A 19,077-nucleotide genomic window follows, 5' to 3' on the forward strand; every position below is an offset into this window, starting at 1 on the left:
AGTGGGCAAACCACACGGATGTGGGGCCCAAAGTCAACTGGTGTCTGGGGGCCTGGTTTCACACCTTTGAGGGTGACGCACCGGAGGGGAAAGTCAGCGTCTGGTGGTTAAGACCTCGGGGAGGACAGATTTGGGGAGACTCTGGACGGGAAGGACTGCTGGTGTCACCCTGCAAAGGCTGGTGGATGTGCTTATAGGCCAGCTACTGCCATCAGGGCTTTGAATCAAAGTTGCACAGCATAAAAGCCCCTGAAGTTACAGGGCAGGCGGTGACAGAACCCCTGACTGGTCCGGGCGATCACCAAAACGTCACAATGGAGGACAGTTTCTAGAGCAGGCAGCTCTCTGATTCGCCCAGCCAAGAGACAAGGAGGACAGGCTTGTGGTGAAGACATGTGCCTATCAGAAGATCCAGGTTCAGTTCCTGGCTCTGGCCTCAGGCAAGTCACTTAGTCACTGTGCTCAGCTCCCCAGCTCCCGTTTGTGCATCCCACTCTACCCTCCTGTATCTGCCTGTCTATTTGGGCTCCGATTCAGGACAACACTTGAGGCATGTGTTGAACTTTAGGCATGCGCTTAGATCAGTGGAGGGCAACTTGCGGCCCACATGCGGCCCATCAGGGTAATCTGATTGCGGGCCGCGAGACATTTTGCTGATGTTGACCATCGGAGGCTCAGCCCCCCGCAGCTCCCAGTGGCTGCGGTTCTCTGTTCCTGGCCAATGGACCTGCGGCCTGTACGTCTCTGCAGCCAGCCGCTTCCTGCAGCTCCCATTAGCCAGGAACGGCGAACCGTGGCCAAGCCTCCAATGGTCAACATCAGCAAAATGTCTCGTGGCCTGCAATCAGATTAATCTGATGGGCCGCACGCGGCCCACAGGTTGCCCACCACTAGCTTAGATGCTGTCCTGACTGGGGATGTTTTCCAGAATCAGGGCTTCAGCCTGTAAGTTCCTTGCGGGTGGGGCAGGTCGGTCTTCACTGCAGAGCTAACTTGGGCTTTTTTCAGTTGTTGCCCCCAACCTCTCTCCCGTCCACACACAAAACCCTCTCACCTGAGTTTGGTGGTGCTTTCGTTCCAGGCTAGCTGGCCTGGCTTGGGGTGTGAGTTAGAAATCAAAAGCCATTTCCATGTGGGCAGGTAGCTTGCTCGCTTTGCAGTGACAATGTCGGCTGCATCCCTCGATCGCTGACAGTCCTCCAGTACCTTCCCACCATTTCCCGGGTGCCCACAAGGACAGACAAGTTCTCTCACAATTCATTGGGAAAGGATTGTAGAGAGGCTCAGCTCACTACAGCTAAAAGCACCATGGCCACAATGTGCCCCCAGTAAAACGTGCATGAGCGTAACACCTGTGAGGACGGGCAGGGCTTTGCCATCTGGCTGCTCACACCCAAGCGAGGCCAACCCGGGGTGCTCACCTGAGTTAACTTCGCAGTGAAGACAGACCTGGGGTGTCTCTACAGCACCAGCACAATGAGCCCCGATCTCTGCTGGGGTCTCCGGATACTACTATTGTGCAAATAAAGTTACTGAGGGTCACAGGCAAGAAGAGTGCAGAAGAACATTCAGTAGAGCACGGAGGGGGAAAGTTCTTCCAGCTGAGAGGATGGCTGCCATACCTGACCTTGCAGTACGCCTGCCGTCTTTCAATCCAGATGTAGCGCGACCCTTCAAAGAGATAGTAGCGCACGACGTTTTTCTAAACACAGAGAGAAACACGTGACGGAGAGTCCCCAGCTCCCAGCACGGCTCAGCCCCCTCTAGGACAAGACCCAACAGGAAGCAGAAGGAAGGACGTTACCTCCTCCTTCCTTTGAAGCCGGACGGTGTCTCTGCTGTCGTCTTCGTCCAACACTCCAATGGCAACACTGGTTCTCCCATCGTCTGCTCTGGCCCCAGGATGATGCTCGAGGCTTCTCGGGAAGAAGAGTGCAATGTCAAAAAGCCCTGCTCCCGAATAAAGGCCCCATCTCTAGGTGCTACTCTGAGCACAGAGCTTCAATATGCAAGGGCTTTGGGAACCCTGGGGAACTCCAGGAGCCTGAATTGCAACTACACGCAAGCCCATCTTGCAGTGCCTCTTATACCAGCGATGCATGCAGGCAATCCATGAGATGGGGAGTTAATCTGGTTCTGACTCCACTAAGAAATAAACAGTTGAACAACAGTTGTAATCTAAAATAAAACCAAGGTCTTTTCCGGTTATCCATGATCTGTAGCCAGGGTAGGCAACCTATGGCCCGCGAAGGCGGCATGCGAGCTGATTTTCAGTGGCACTCACGCTGCCCGGGTCCCGGCCACCGGTCCGGCGGGCTCTGCATTTTCATCCAATTTTAAATGAAGCTTCTTAAACATTTTAAAAACCCTATTTACTTTACATACAACAATAGTTTAGTTATATATTATAGACTTCTAGAAAGAGACCTTCTAAAAACGTTAAAATGTGTCACTGGCACGCAAAACCTTAAATTAGAGTGAATAAATGAAGACTGGCACACCACTTCTGAAAGGTGGCCGACCCCTGGTCTATAGGGTTTCCCAGAGCAATTCCTGCACAGGTGAGACCTTGGTAGCTGTTATAAAGTGCTCTGGGGATGCAGAACCCTCTGCAGGTGTAAAGCGTGGTTCTTCTCTGAAAAATGACTGTGAAGAAATGGCAGCGTCTCATGCAGCCAATCTGCACCCTGTGCATATTCAGGATCACATCTGCCTGCTTTAGTAACTAGAAACATATTCTGGTGCTTTTCACTCCTGTTAGCCCTGCAGGATCCAACATTATGTCACCCAGGTAAACTAGTGATTAAAGTGGAACCATCAACTTAATCACACTTCTGTCTGAAAGGGTTTTGTTTTGTTTTTTAAACCTACCATTGTTATTTATTACACCCAAGATCACTAGAACTGAAAGATCAGAGGGGAGAAAACACTATTTTACCAGTTTGTTTGCACAGTGTTACCCATTTCTTTTGTTTGTTTGGGTCTTTCACACAGCAACAAGGGAGAGAGAAGAAAAAAAGCAGGAAAATGTGATTGTAAAACACCACTTGTCAGATGGATTCAGGGGCTGCTATAATATCTGAAGCTATTTTTGTACAGCACCTTGCACAATGGAGTTCTGGTCCGTGACTGGGTGCTTGCTATGACAATAAAATAAAACAATCCAATTTTTCAGAGCTGGTTGGCTTTCAAAGAGATGGTGACTTTTGGACTCCACAGGTATCGGAGTAATAATCAATCGTATATTCAGTGGATTTAACTGCGTTTCAGTGACATGGTGGGTTTGTTCATACCCCAAATGCAAATCAGCGCTCTGGGTGCATGAAATGGAACAAAAGCTGCATAGCTGCAAGGGGTTCAGTTTTGCACAACTCCATTCACGTCCATTTCATTGTGTTTCAGACCACAGTGGAACACACAGCAAGCCCCTGAGGGATCATTCACTCTCTTGGCAAAATCACAATGGGATCATTTGAGCACTGACCCAAACACTCAGGAAGGAGTGAATCCACAAGTCCCACTTACCTGCCCTCGCCGAGCTGTTCAATTTGCACCTGGGTAACGAAGCACTGCCCAAACCGGTCCTGGAACATACAATTTCAAAACAAGTGCTTGAGGAAGGCTGGCCCCGGGTTTAGGGTGCTTGCAGGGGAACAATAAATCCAGGGCTCAAGTCATTGCTCTGCCACGTAATCTCTGTGTGACCTTGGGCAAGTCACTCAGTCGCTCTGTGCCTCAGTTTCCCCCCTACCTTTTCATGCTGTGGGAGCTCTGCTTCTATGCTTTGCACAGTCTCTGGTTACTGGCTGATAACATGTCTCACAGTGGCACCTGCAGCTCCCACGGAGATCAGGACCCTACCACACTAGGCCCTGGATGAGAGCTTCTGCCCTGAAGAATTTAGAAACTGAATTAGGCAAGGCAGAGGGTGGGAGGAAAGGCACCAAATTACAGATGGTCACACAGGGAAACTGTGGCAGAGCCAGGAATTGAACCCAGGTGTCTCGACTCCCAATCCAGTGTCTTCACCACCAGATCCTCCCTCCCTCTCCACAGTTACTCACGGTGACTATGAGCCAATCGGCTTGCCGCAGACGACACGGCCTGCACTTTGCTCGGACCTCCAGGCTTGGTTTCCAGCGGAAGACGATCAACAGGATTCCTGCCGTCAGCACGGAGAACACGTAGCAAAGGATTATCCGCCATGTTCTGCTTTGGTAGCCGCTAGCCTCCTGGGAAGAGAGCACAGGCAGGAGAGGTCAGAGCTCAGTCCAGACCAACTCACTGCTCTCCAGGGTAGAGAGCAAGAGGCGGTGGCAGCAGCAACGGGCAGCGGCCGACCTTAGAACCTGCCAGTCCAGGCGCGTCTGACTCAAAGATCTCACTGGGTTCCAAGAGCCACCTAAAGGAGTTGCTAATGGGCCCCGCCACCCAGGCCAAGTCCACACAACGGCCTCATTTGACATGGGTAACGTTGATCCCCGGGTCTTGCTGCTTAGAGTTTATGGGAAAAAACCCACATCCAATGTACTCTCAATTCTACCCATTTACCCTGCGATGGGGGATTTGCACAGGTTCCAAGGCCAGGAGGACCATTCTGATCCTCTAACCCAGTGGCTCTCAACCCGTGGCCCAATCAGCACATGGCTGTGGCCCATGTGACGTCCTCAGGGCCATACAGGTCGTCTTGGATGTGGCCCACAATGGTAAATAGGTTGCGAACCACTGCTCTAGCCTGACCTCCAGTGCAACCCAGGCCAGAGAACTTCAGCCGGTGATTCCTGCATCAGCCCCATAACCAGCTGATCTAGAGCAGATCTTTTAGCAAGAGTCCACTTTTCATTTAAAGATTCGAAGTGATGGAGATCCACCATCAAATCTTCCTTCCTACCTTTTGCTCCAATTATATATCTATAGGAGAGAGGTCAATTGCTCTAGCAATCGCAGGGTAGAGACGAGAGACACTAGGCCAGTGGACTTTAAAATAGAAATATATTAATTATTATTGATTGTCATAGCACGTAGAAACCCCAGTCATGGACCAGAACCCCACTGTGCTCGGCACTGCACCAGCACAGAGCAAACAGACTGCCCCTACTCCAAAGGGCTGACAGTTTAAGTAGAAGACAAGAGACAATAGCTAGATACAGCTCAACCAACAGGGGAGTAAAAGGAAAGAACGCGACAATATTGGTCAGCATGACAGACCGTGGGCTCTGCCCACCAGCCGCCTAACTGATGGCTTTTGCACAGGCATCACAGCAAAGGAGAGATTTTCCGGTGGCCTGGGAGGAGGAGGTCATTTTGCCCATGTTTATGGGGAGCAGCTTCAGTTTATGAGGGGCAGCCTAGGACAAACCACGTAGGTAACGGTCTGAAAAGTCAACCAGTGGGCGATGGAGGCTGGCGCCGTGTGCGGCTCAGAGGTGTGCTCACGCCATCATTGGTGGGATATTGTTTCTCTTAAAAAACCATCATCAAAAAAAAAAAAAAAGGAATGCAAAGCATACAGCCCCTCCTGATAAAAGCCTTAAGTCACTAAACTTCCTGGCACTGGTGGATTGAAAACAGGGTTAACCAGAGCAAAGCTGCTTTGGTGGGAAACAAAGATATCCCAGAACCAAGTTTTGGAAACCATTGGCCAGATCCAGTATCCACTGAAGAGAAGCGGAGGCTTGCCATGGACGTCAATGGGCATGAGATCAGGCCTCACGTCCGCTCAGCTAATAGGCTGTTCAAGTGTCGCTGGTGAGGACCCAAGACAACGGTGGAGCGTGGCTGACCACGTGCCCCGACGGCACGGTTCCACAGGGCACGGCGGGAAGAGGTTGGATACATCAAGTCGATCGTGTTGATGATGCAGCGCCGGCAGAGTGGCCTGAGATAGAGGCACCAGCGGAACCGCCCACCAGCAATCAGGTGTCTCCTTTCACAACGTCACACGCAGTCCTTTACTGAACACCCTGCGTGGCATAACGCAGCGGAAAATATTAACGCCTCCATGCCTGAAACCAGCTCCCTCGAAGAGCTGTACCCCTAGCCCTACAGAGAACCCATGGCTGGCCATCCGCTTGCAAATAACCATTGACAGATATTTTCATGATCCGTTCTGAAAATTTCCTTGCATTTCCCCACCCAAAATCCTCCTACGTACCATGCAGGATTTACCAGGGCCCTGCAGGAGCGTCCCGTAGACAGGGGGCTGGTTTCCCAGCAACTTGCTGCTATCTGTGAATGCAAACAGAGGAACACCATGTTACTTGATGGGTTGGTGGTACCTCCCCATTTTCCCAGAATCGGAAAAAGCTCCAGCACACGGAGATGCACGGTGGGTCCCGACAGCTGCATTTGGGATCCTGCTAATGGCTCAGAGCAGCGATTCTCAGCCTGCGCCTCCAGAGCCAGCCACGTGAGTGGGCTTGGGAAGCACACAGGTCTGACGGAGGGGAATGGTGACCAAAGGGGGCTCCCAATGGAGGCTGGTAACATGCGAGGCAGACAGCAGTCACGGCAACCAGGGAACAGCTGTGCCAAATAGTTTACAGCCCACAAATGGGTAGAACTGTTCGCTTTGAAGAACTGTTCCAATTGGTCGTCTTAGGGTATGTCTACACCGCAACTGGAAAGGGGATTGTAGCACACGTCGATCTAGCTAGCGTGAGTACCAACAGCAGCGAAGCCATGACAGCACGGGCTGAACAAGCTCAGCTGGGACCCTGGGTACCTACGCTGAAGTCAGTGCTAATGCTCTTGTTAATAGAGCCAGGAAGATTAAAGCTAGCTGGGTATGACCCTACATGCTGCAATCCCAACTGACTTACTGTAGACACACCCGGTACTGTTTCTGCAATTTGATTGGGGCACCACAGCTCCACCACCAGTGCCTATATTAACAAACGTGGAACAAGCAAGAAACTTCAGATAAATCACTGACTTCTTAAAAAAAAAAAAAAAAAAGGAAATTAATAAAATCTTTTAAAAACCAACCCCAAACCCACCAAAAAACACAAAACCACCACCCTACTCCAAGCAGTTTTCACCCTTTTGCGAATACAGACTAACACGGCTGTTCCTCTGAAACCAGAGATTACCCAGTCCACCATTACTGTTGAATTTACATAAGAGGTGCTCAGATACTGCGGTGCTGGGCAGCACTACAAACCCCCAAGACAGAGACATGAAAATCGAACCCCCGACGAATCATAAAGAATCAGCCCTGGGATGTAAGAGAACATCCAGGAATCCTTCGTCGTGCCTTTGGGTCAGCTCTCCTCATGAGCGATACCAACACCCGACCCTGACTAGAACCCAGCATCGGGGCACCGGGGCTTTATTCACCAAGGCTGCAAGGCCACGTACCCCTGCGTCGGGCAGGAAGGCGATCTAATGTCTATGTGGAAAAGGTAGCAAGAGATGCTGGCCAGGCTCCTGGCCTTGCCGAGACCTGCCCAAAGGGGTGTTTCACTTCAAAGCCAGCTCTCGAGTCTCCATTCCCACGGCTGCCTCAGCTTTGCCATCAGCAAGTTTCCTTCATTGCAAAGCGTCCCATTCCCAGCCCCTCCCTTGTTTCGGTTGTTCACAGCAGCAGGTGGTATTAAACAAGGACTTTTCACAGAGACAAATACACGCAACGGCACTGAAAGCAAACACAATGACGACAAAGCTTTTAAAACATTTTAAATCAAGGATGGATGTTTTCCTAGTTCAAACAGGAATTAAGCTCTCTGGCCAGAGTTCAACAGGAGGTAAGGCTATGATCACAGAGATCTCGTCTGGCTTTAGAAACGACATATAAAACCAGCCATTAGCACGAGGCGGACAACGGCATTAAAACCTAGTGCAACAGCCAAGTAATCATTAATGTTTCCCTGGCACCTGCCAGCCAAGGATCTTCAAAGAGCTTCTCAGATACCAGGGAATTAAACTCGGCCCTTGTGGGGCAGGGATGGTGATGATTATGGGGGCCGGCAGTGGGATTCATTCAGCAGAAGCGAGACTCCAGTCTCCGGCCACAAACCCAGCTACCCGAGAAAGTTTTTCATCCAAAACATTTTTTGACCAAAAAGGGGTGGAAAAAATTTACATTTTGGTTGAAATTTTCAGTTTGCTTTTCAAACAAAAATGAAAACTTCGTTCCCTGCCCCCTCCCGCTTTTCTGAAACGCCTCAGTTTCTCCATCTGTAGAAACTTTCCTGCCTCAGGGTGCATCTGGGGAATGACTGTGTATAGGCATTAGAGGTTAATAGTGTTGTGTGTGTGAGAGACGGAACATTCAGACACAATATGCAGCTGCATTTTATATAGTATCTTCCGTGCAAACTGTATCACTAAACACTTTATACAGTTACACAGTCACAAAGAGGAGAGAGAGGGTGTCAAAAGATGTGGAGCGTAGCAGGGGAATGAAACGATTTGGAGCCTCGCTGGAGGCAGAGATGGCAGGAGATGCAGTGGAGAAAGCTCTTGCGATGAAAGCGCTGAGAACGTGAGGGTAAAGAGGTGGAGGATGGTTCATAGAGGCCTTTTTTTTTTTTAAAGGCCATCTTGACTTGAACCCAGAAACGAATGGGAAGCCAGTGCTGTTTGCATGGAGTTGATGAGCCAACCCCAGCGCAGAAGAGCGGAGGTGTGGACATAGCGAGCGAGCGACGGCAGGTCTGCACTACAAATTCACAGAGGTAGGGCGTCCGGTGAAGACGCTCTAAGCCGACGGGAGAGAGCTCTCCTGTCTGCTTAATAACTCCACCTCGGCGAGAGGCGGTGAGCGTGTCCCCGAGAAACGCTCTCCTGTTGACGTAGAGCTGTCTGCACCAGAGGTTAGGTCGGTCTAACGACATTGCTCAGGTGTGTGGATTTTTCACACCCCGCAGTGACGTAGTGGAGACCAGCAGTTCTCAACCAGGGCTTAGCAGGCTGGTTTCAGGGGGCAGCAGGACCCTGTGCCTGAAGTGTGGAGCCCCGAGCCCTGGTGCCTCCAGGAGCTGAAGCCAGGAGCAGAGCCATGGGGAGCCCCGAGCCCTGGCACTCCCCCCTAGTCTAAAGCCCTGAGCCCCAGTGGCCCCTGTGGGGCTGAAGCCGGGAGCGGAACTGCAGGGAGCTGTGGGGCTCCCCCTGGGTCTAAAGTCCTGAGCCCTGATGCCTCTGTGGGGCTGAAGCTCCGAGCTCTCCAACTGCCCTGAGCCCCCGTCACCTCATGGCTGAAGCCCCAGCCTCTTGCCTGGTGGCTGAAGCCCTGAGCCCTGCAGGGCTAAAGCCCCGTGGGCCCCCCCACCCCACACACTCGGTGGCTGAAACCAGGAGCCCCAACCCCCCCCCCCCCCACTGAGCCCTGGAGTTTTTAATAGTATGTTGGGGGGGTCCTTGGAAAGAAAAAGGGTTGAGATCCCCTGGTGTAGACCAAGCTTGAGTGAGAATATTGCCTCCCCCTGTAGTTAGAGACAGCCCTGGGCAAGCAGAATAGCTGCAAAGCATACAGAGAAAGCGTGCAGCAGAAGAGAAACCCTGGCTTAGAAGTTGGTGGTTTCAGCTAACTAGAGCTGTTTGGAAAATGCTCTGTATTCATGCACGAATCTCCTTGGAAATTTTTCATGGAAGTTTTTCAGTTTCTCAACAAAACCAGACTTGCGTGAGCACGTGTGTATGTATGTGTGTTTCCCCTTTTCCTTTTCCTCTTCCCTTTCCTCCCATCACGGAAGGCCTAAGAGACTTGCCCAAGGTCCCCCAGGAAGTCAGTGGCACAGCGGGATTGGGAACTCAGGAGCTGGACGCCAGCTCTGACGAGAACAAGATGCCTCGCTCAGAGCATTTCCGCCTAACTACGTAACACTGTAAAGCAGCGTCTACAACGCTGTCGTGCTTTCCGGCTCCTGTGACTCAGTGACAGACGAGCATGGCATACAAGCCAACACTGTCAGACCACAAGGATTCAACAGCCGTATCCGGCCTCAAGACGGCACAGTAATGGATTCCGTGTCCTCAGAATGGCATGAAATCTTTGCACTTGTTCTCTCCTCGTTTACAGCTGCACCAGATCTTCACAGCTCAGCCCAGACTTTCTGAACGAGGCCGACATGCATTCTGGACCCAAAGGCATGAAGACACAGCAGCCGTTAATAGACTGGTGTCCTCCTGATGCAATCATCCTATTCCTCCCACTCCTTCCCACTGCCTCTTTCACTTAAAAACGAGGAAATCCAGCATGCTATCTTTACAGCTCCTAGAGCAGGGGTGGGCAAACTTTTTGGCCCAAGGGCCACATCGGGGTTGCAAAACTGTATGGAGGGCCGGGTAGGGAAGGCTGTGCCTCCCCAAACAGCCTGGCCCCCGCCCCCGACTGCCCCCCTCAGAATCCCTGACCCATCCAACCCCCCAGCTCCTTGTCCCCCGATTGCCCCCTCCTGAGACCCCCCGCTCCTAACTGCCTCCGGGACCCCACCCTGCTCCCTGTCCCAACCCCATCCACACTCCTTTGTCCCCCCCCAAACCCCCGACTCATCCAACCCCCCCTGCTCCTTGTTCTCTGACCGCACCCTCCCAGGACCCCCTGCCCTTAACCACCCCCCCCGGAACCTAAACCCCATTCAACCTCCCCCATTCCCTGTCCCCTGACTGCCCCCTGGGACCGCCTGTCCAACGCTCCCACCCCCTTACCATGCCGGAGCCAGCCACGCCGCTGCGCTGCCCGGAGGAGCAGCGGGCCAGAGAGCTGGCGGTGCAGCAAGCGGAGGCCGCAGGGGAGGGGAGACAGCAGGGGAGGGGCCGGGGGCAAGCCTCCCCGGCTGGGAGCTCAGGGGCTGGGCACGACGGTCCCGCAGGCCGGATGTGGCCTGTGGGCCATAGTTTGCCCACCTCTGTCCTAGAGCAACAGCTTTCAGTGGGTAACTAGCATGAGAAAGAACGTAGAACCGTCCAGCTACCCTTTTCCAGCACGGCTGTGGGGCTTTTACAAGGCCCTTTGGGCCTGGAAAGCTGTGGATAGAGTTACCACCCAAGATCATGAATTTCAACACACGGAGCTAGCGCGAGGACAGTGCTGCGTAACGGCCAGTGTGCAGGGACGCCAGGCTAAAGCCACGTCTACACTACAGAGCCCGTGCTGGCAGAGCCCCTAGTTTAGACGCAGCGTGTGCCAACAGGAGGAGTTTTTCTGTCCGTGTAGGCACATTACCTTCCCAGATGACATTAGCTAAACCGACCGAAGCAAAACTCTTCTGTCAGCAGAGCTGTGTCTACACTGGGGTTTTGATGGCAGAGCTGTATTAGCTAGAAGAGTGTGTGTGTGTGGGGGGTTTTTTTTTGCTGCTTAGACCAGGCTTTAGGCAGCAGCTGTGTCAGAGCTGGTGCAGGCAAGCAAAGCTGCTACATATACCAGCGCAGATTTCCCCTGCTTGAAATGGGACTAAACTAGGGCTCTACTCTGACTAGAGCAGGGGTTTGCATTGGTGCAGCTATAGTGGAGGCTGGCCGCTGCTGGCCATAACCTAGGCAAATCCCCAGGGTAACTAGGGCATGCTGGTTTGTCCCTTTAAGTGTGGGAATGTAGGACAGCTCCCAGGGAGGAGGCTAAGTAAAACAAGACGGGGTTTGATCGAGAGGGCTATGTACAAAGGGACAAGGAGCCCAGGTGATGGACAGACAGCACCAGATAGCTGGAATGGCAGCAGCCACTGATCGATCTCAGACAGAGGTTGGATTTGGTGTCCTCAGACTCCTGAAGTGTCAAGTGCAGTAACCCAATCCAGCTGCGAGCCACAGAGCGATGCTGGTCCAGTGGTTCCGTCAGGGAAGGGGCAGCCGTGACCTGTTCTCCACTGAACATGCTGATGGCTTTCAAACCCATCCCACCCATACCAGTGGACATTTGCAAAAAGCGAGCCATCAGCGTGCTCCTTGAAGATACACCTGCTGCCGGCTGTTTGCTCATTGTGTTCACACAAACCCAGACAGCATCGGCAGCTGCGAGGGGAAAAGGGTGTTTCAAGGGAGAGGATGTCCCGTTGTATTTTTGAAGTGGAAACCATCTCCCAAATAGGTCCCATATTTATACAGTGTGCATGTCCGTGTGCCCCTCTCCCTTCTCTTTGCATGAACAGTGCAATGCAGCTCTTGCACTGTTCATTTGGTGTTTAGCAAGCTGAGCAGTTTGGGGGGAGATTTCCCACCTCGCCTGGCTTTAAGACCCATCTTTTAATGAAGCAGGTGGGGGAGGCCGCGAGGCAGAAGCCTTGAACTCTAGCTTCCTTGTTTAGCTACACAGCATGGCCCTCAGAGTGGCACTTTCCCCTTTTGTACCCAGGACAGACGAATACACCTTGAAGATAGAATGAAAGTTGGGTGATGGCGACCTGGTCAATTTCACTCTTCAATGTGAGGTTGCGGATTCTCAGCAGGCTCAGAAAGAGGCAGAAGGGAAAGACGAAAGCATCCTTGAGCCTACACAGGTGCAAAATCTCACTTGTTGTATTGCACTTGGGTCTTTGGCGCATTAAAAGATTGAGACCCAGTTTGAGGGGAAGGCTGATAAAACTGAAAGGGAACTAAAGGGCCAGACTCTGATAGACAGAATCGTACCTTGCTCCGAAAGCAGCCCCCTTGATTTCAGGTGAACTATTCGGGGAGGATGGGGCTATTCAGCATGAGAAAGGAGATCAGAAAATGGCCCTAAGGGCATGTCTACCCTGCAGCTGGGCGCCAGCCTCCCAGCCCAGGTAGACAGACTCACACTGGCTCAGGTTTAGGGCTTAACATGGCAGCACCAAGATAAGGACAGTTCAGCATCTCAAAGATGACAAGGGGATCTGAGTCATGCAGCCCACATCCTTGTCAGTGGCGGCCATGCAGCTAAATCCACTGGTCAGCTTTGGTAACAGACACAGATCTTCCCAGGGAAGATCTGTTGAATAGTTGAAGTGGAACCATCTCACCAATAGGTCCCACATTTATACTGTGTGCGCGTCCCTGCGCCCTTCTCTCTGCATGAACAGCAAAGGGGTATCGCAGCCAATTGCCACCAGGCCTCACAGATCCCATTGCGAGAAAGTCTGTTCTAAGGGAGCTTACAACTGAAGGCTTGTCTACACTTACATTTTACAGCGCTCCAACTTGCTGGCTATGGGGTGTGACAAAAATCACCCCCCTGAGCCCAGCAAGGCTGAGCGCTTTAAAGCGCTATTGAGGACAGGCTCTGAGCACTCGGCGCTATTCCCCTCGTGGAGGTGGATTACCAGGATTGCCCTCTCCCAGCGCTTGTGCGCGACGACACTCGCACTTCAAAGCGCTGCCGTGGGAGCGCTTTGAAGATTTGAGTGTAGACGTAGTCTGGTTAAAATTCAGAGGGGCAGTTGCTATGAATCTGACAACAGAACTCAGCTCCCATTTACGCACCACAACAAGTGGCTAGATTTTCTGAAGAGCCCAGGGCGCTGGGTGCACATTAGGTGCTGGGCATGCTTGAAGATCCAGCCCCCCAGTTGTGGGTGCTGAGCACTTGGAAATCCGGCCCTGAGCTCTTTGATAAGATCTGGCCTCCCAAGGGGAAGCTAGCTGGTTGCTTTCTCCACTCACCCAACCTGGTTCGGTTTGTTCCGCATTCCTGTTGTTTGACTACAAACATTTCCTATTGGCTATGTCACCAATTCACAGGGAACAAGTCTGAGCAACCATTTCATCAAAAAGTCAAACCTCACAGGCAGGACTCCAGAAAGTTTGTGAAAAGCACGGGAGAGAGCTGGGTTAACTGCATGCTCCAGATCTATTAGTGATCAACCAAACGCCATGGAACGAGCGGGTCTGCGATATGTACATTTTGGGCAGGTCAGCTATGCATATAAGTTGCGTGAACACAAGGTTGAAACCATCTGTCTTGGATGGTTTAGACAACAAATCCTGCATCTTGTCAGGGGCTTAGACTGGATGACCCTTGAGGTCCCTTCTAACCCTTTGGTTCTATGATTGTATTCTGAATCTATTTAAAATTTTAAAAGGAGGGGGGAGAAAAGAGAAAGGGATTCTTTTAAACACAAGCCTTCCCTAGCTGCCTTTGCAACCCAAATATTGCAGCTAAAGCATGTGAAATTGCAAATGAAATTAACTAGAAACTGACAGGTTTCAGAGGAACAGCCCTGTTAGTCTGTATTCGCAAAAAGAAAAGGAGTACTTGTGGCACCTTAGAGACTAACCAATTTATTTGAGCATGAGCTTTCGTGAGCCACAGCTCACTTCATCAGATGTGTCTGATGAAGTGAGCTGTGGCTCACGAAAGCTCATGCTCAAATAAATTGGTTAGTCTCTAAGGTGCCACAAGTACTCCTTTTCTTTTTAACTAGAAACTGACCACCCAAAGGAATGTGGAAGTGATAAATTTGCTTCTGTACCTCTCCACATAAACAGGAAGGAGAACATTAGCATTTTAAAACGTCTTTTCCTTTTAAAAAGACGGTGTTGGCAAGATAAGGAGCTTTGTTTCAGTATCCGACCGGGTCCCTTTCGGCCTTCCGTTTCAACAGACCTGAGAAATCCAGGCCTCAAAAGCCCACAGCGAGATGCTTTTTATGTGGCTGCATCTCTAGAGTAACAGTGCTTCAAGCCACGGCTATCTGCTAACCCTGCACACCTGCATTTTTATCTCCCCCTCACACCAGCTGCCTTCCAATAAGCGCATTCTAGAGAGGACTTCCTGGCTGCTTACCTGTTTCAAAGAAGGTGGTGATTCCCCCTTTCCCAAGGTATTTCCTGTTCTCTTGCAGAGAAATCACAGCCTTGCCTTACATGGACACTGCTGTAGGGCAGGTAACATTCGGGGCGGGGTGGGGAGGAGGAATGGGGGCGGGCAGTAACAATTCTCCGCCTCAGAGGCCTGCACTACCAGTATGAAACAAAGCAACCACACCTACTGCCCAAACACAGCCCAAGGGGGGAGGGAATTCTCACTCCCTTCCACGTCATCAATTTTTCCCCCCATCCTTGCAAGTCCTTTGTGTGTTCACAGAGCCATGTAACAGTGGCTGTGGATAATAATCTAATAACAAGAACTTCTTTGTTAGCCACAGCCAGGGGAGCACAGAACAATGGCGAGTGATTGACAGCCTGCCTAATGACAGCCTTGGCAAGGAGAAGGGGCAGGGAGGCCCGGGGCTCTTTGATTTCAAAGGTGTGATGCCCGCAGGGAAGCTGCGAAGTGCCCCCTCCATTGCGCTGTCAGCTGTGGATGAGCAGCACCAATACCCTACCTAGGCACGGATTTCAGGATAGAAATCTGACCTTCCAGGAGAGACGCTTGTTGGGTTTTCACTCTCGGAATCAGAGACCGAGTGCATCTCGCTGCCAAAGTGGGATCGTTCACTAGAATGTGACTGCCTAGAAAGGAGCGCGGCAGAAAGTCAGAGTGGATCGCAAGCTACATATGAATAAACAGCGAAACACTGTTGCAAAAAAGGAAACATTTGGGATGTATCAGCAGGAGCATAGACACTGACTTCCCCATTACCCGGGGGGTGCTCGACCCCACCCCCACTTCACCCCTTTCAAGCCCCCACCTCTTCCCGTCCCTGCTCCACCCCCTCCCGCTCCTCCCTCGCAGGCTGTGAAACAGCTGTTTGCGGCAGACTGGAGGCGCTGGGAGGGAGGGGGAGGAGTGATCAGTAGGGCCACAGGGGGAGGAGAGGCACTGGTGGGGGTGCAGAAGGGGGGAGCTTGGCTGCTGGTGGGTGCTAAGCACCCCCTAATTTTTCTTCCATGGGTGTTCTACCACCCACAGAGTCAGCACCTATGAGCAGGAGCGTTGTAAGCAAGACACGAGAAGTAAATCTTCTGCTCTACTCCGCACTGATTAGGCCTCAACTGGAGTGTTGTGTCCAGTTCTGGGGGCCACATTTCAGGAAAGAGGTGGACAAACTGGAAAAAGTCCAGAGAAGAGCAAGAAAAATGATTAAAGGTCTAGAAAACATGAGCTATGAGGAACGATTGAAAAAATTGGGTTTGTTTAGTCTGGAGAAGAGAAGACAAAGGGGACAGGAGAACAGTTTTCAAGTACATAAAAGGTTGTTACAAGGAGGAGGGAGAAAAATTGTTCTCCTTAACCTCTGAGGCTAGGACAAGATGCAACAGGCTTAAATTGCAGCAAGGCTGGTTTAGGTCGGACATTAGGAAAAACTTCCTACCTGTCAGGGTGGTGAAGCACTGGAATAAATTGCCTAGGGAGGTTGTGGAATCTCCATCATTGGAGATTTTTAAGAGCAGGTCAGACAAACACCTGCCAGGGATGGTAGAATACTTAGTCCTGTCATGAGTGCAGGGGACTGGACTAGAAGACCTCTCAAAGACCCTTCCAGTCCTACGATTCTATGAATACAGGGAAAATGCATTAAAAACCCTGTCTTTATTAAGTGACTAACTGCCCTAAGCATCAGATTCCCTCTTGAACTAGTTCTTCCTGATAGCGTGCAGGAGTGACCACGCCTTGTGACCTCTGTGTGGGCTTGCTTTTCTGCAGTTATAAGGATATTCTTTCTGCAAAACAGGTTTCCTGAGTAGAGCTGGTTTTGTCACCTGTAGAACCAATGCACAGACCTGAGCTGGTAGCAGAAGTAGGCTGTTATCCGCTATGTGGGCCCACTGCTAGGGAGAGATGGATCACACGCCATGCAAATTGTTACATGTGCAAGGTCGCCAGTGTCCAATCTGTGGGCCCTGCTTTGTGCACACTTCTAGGGATGAGTCAGTAGGGCAAATTCCCAGTGGCTGGCACCAAACCCAGGAAGCATTTGCAGGGGCTGGCCCCAGGGTCTGTATCCACTGACTCTTGATTTTGCACTTCCCTAGGAGAGGCGGCTGCTGCTGTAGCTGGGAACAAATCTGGGTGCACTCTGGTCGCTTAGTACAGTGAAATGCAAGTATCCCAAGCGGTCAAATGACAGCATCGCTTTTACAAAGACTCCGCTGGAGAGAATAAATCCATTCAAGATCATGAGATGCTCAGATTCTATGGCAATGGAGGCTGCATGGGACCTAAAATAGATTTTACAGACAGGGACATTAAGACACAGAGAGGGAAGGGACGGTCACAGCTGGGAACAGAATCCAGATCTCCCCACTCCCAGTGCCAAGCTCTAAACACAAGATTAGCCTTTAGGCTCTGGCATCCCCTTCCTCCATATGTGGGCGTTCCAGATAAATGGGTTTTAAAGCACCCTAATTTAAAATAAGAGTCACCCCCCCCCTTTTTTTTTTAAAGACATTAACTCTCAAGCTCCCTCTCCTCTCCCAATCCATGCCAGATGATCTTCGCTCAGCGGGAAGTCCTTCGGGCAGCACCAGTACCTGAGATTGCACCTGCTCCCATGTGACCACCTAGAGTTTTAAGTATCCCAAGGGGAACGACTCTGTTTCCATTTGTTGCTGGAGAAGATGGCGAGAGCCAGGGGTAGGCAGGAGATGCGAGATGCACCCAGCGCTTGCTTTTTGAGCGAGAATGTAAAGGGCTGGGCTTGCTATCAGCAGCCCTCGTTTGTGGGAGGCCACACAAAACGCAGCATTGTCGGGATTACTGAAGGACCAGCGGCACCCCAGCACAAAGGGAACACAGGGTACGAGAGCGACCGGGATGAATCAAGCGCAAATTTCAGCTGGAGGGTGTGCAGCCACCCCCAGAGGTTAGAAACGCTCGTTGTTCTAGAAGTTAGGCCTGGTCAGGTTGTTTATGAAGCAAGCATTCTCAGGTGTCCCCAGTTCGGTAGCCCCATGCCCTGTGTGCAGAGAGAGAGGTGGAAAATCAGGGTGCAGTGGGAATGGGGGGAGAAGGGGAGAGACCCATGAATGCATGAGAGAGATCAGGCTCTCCTCCAGGGGCACATTCACACGCAATGAATCATAGAATCATAGAATCATAGAATATAAGGGTTGGAAGGGACCCCAGAAGGTCATCTAGTCCAACCCCCTGCTCAAAGCAGGACCAATTCCCAGTTAAATCATCCCAGCCGGGGCTTTGTCAAGCCTGACCTTAAAAACCTCTAAGGAAGGAGATTCTACCACCTCCCTAGGTAACGCATTCCAGTGTTTCACCACCCTCATAGTGAAAAAGTTTTTCCTAATATCCAATCTAAACCTCCCCCACTGTAACTTGAGACCATTACTCCTCGTTCTGTCATCTGATACCATTGAGAACAGTCTAGAGCCATCCTCTTTGGAACCCCCTTTCAGGTAGTTGAAAACAGCTATCAAATCCCCCCTCATTCTTCTCTTCTGCAGGCTAAACAATTCCAGCTCCCTCAGCCTCTCCTCATAACTCATGTGTTCCAGTCCCCTAATCATTTTTGTTGCCCTTCGCTGGACTCTCTCCAATTTATCCACATCCTTCTTGAAGTGTGGGGCCCAAAACTGGACACAGTACTCCAGATGAGGCCTCACCAATGTCGAATAGAGGGGAACGATCACGTCCCTCGATCTGCTCGCTATGCCCCTACTTATACATCCCAAAATGCCATTGGCCTTCTTGGCAACAAGGGCACACTGCTGACTCATATCCAGCTTCTCGTCCACTGTCACCCCTAGGTCCTTTTCCGCAGAACTGCTGCCTAGCCATTCGGTCCCTAGTCTGTAGCTGTGCATTGGGTTCTTCCGTCCTAAGTGCAGGACCCTGCACTTATCCTTATTGAACCTCATCAGATTTCTTTTGGCCCAATCCTCCAATTTGTCTAGGTCCTTCTGTATCCTATCCCTCCCCTCCAGCGTATCTACCACTCCTCCCAGTTTAGTATCATCCGCAAATTTGCTGAGAGTGCAATCCACACCATCCTCCAGATCATTTATGAAGATATTGAACAAAACCGGCCCCAGGACCGACCCTTGGGGCACACCACTTGATACCGGCTGCCAACTAGACATGGAGCCATTGATCACTACCCGTTGAGCCCGACAATCTAGCCAGCTTTCTACCCACCTTGTAGTGCATTCATCCAGCCCATACTTCCTTAACTTGCTGACAAGAATACTGTGGGAGACCGTGTCAAAAGCTTTGCTAAAGTCAAGAAACAATACATCCACTGCTTTCCCTTCATCCACAGAACCAGTAATCTCATCATA

At 51.2% G+C, this 19,077-nt stretch overlaps 1 protein-coding gene across 3 annotated transcripts in view; it reads right to left on the reverse strand.

Annotated features, from left to right (window-relative positions):
- Window positions 1-19,077, reverse strand: part of ATP13A2 (ATPase cation transporting 13A2) — a 72,695-nt gene that overhangs the window by 41,920 nt on the left and 11,698 nt on the right. For 2 of the 3 annotated variants that reach the window (XM_048824804.2, XM_075121130.1), the window contains exons 2-6: window positions 6,155-6,228; window positions 4,065-4,232; window positions 3,526-3,584; window positions 1,805-1,916; window positions 1,623-1,702 (exon numbers count right to left, since the gene is read on the reverse strand). In XM_048824804.2, the coding sequence (XP_048680761.2) occupies window positions 1,623-1,702; window positions 1,805-1,916; window positions 3,526-3,584; window positions 4,065-4,232; window positions 6,155-6,228 (493 nt within the window). Of the gene's footprint in view, window positions 1-1,622; window positions 1,703-1,804; window positions 1,917-3,525; window positions 3,585-4,064; window positions 4,233-6,154; window positions 6,229-6,821; window positions 6,885-19,077 lie in introns of all 3 variants that reach the window. The other variant, XM_048824802.2, reaches the window with a different exon arrangement.

Source organism: Caretta caretta, chromosome 18 (assembly GCF_965140235.1).
Source record: "Caretta caretta isolate rCarCar2 chromosome 18, rCarCar1.hap1, whole genome shotgun sequence".
Classification (NCBI taxonomy): domain Eukaryota; kingdom Metazoa; phylum Chordata; order Testudines; family Cheloniidae; genus Caretta; species Caretta caretta.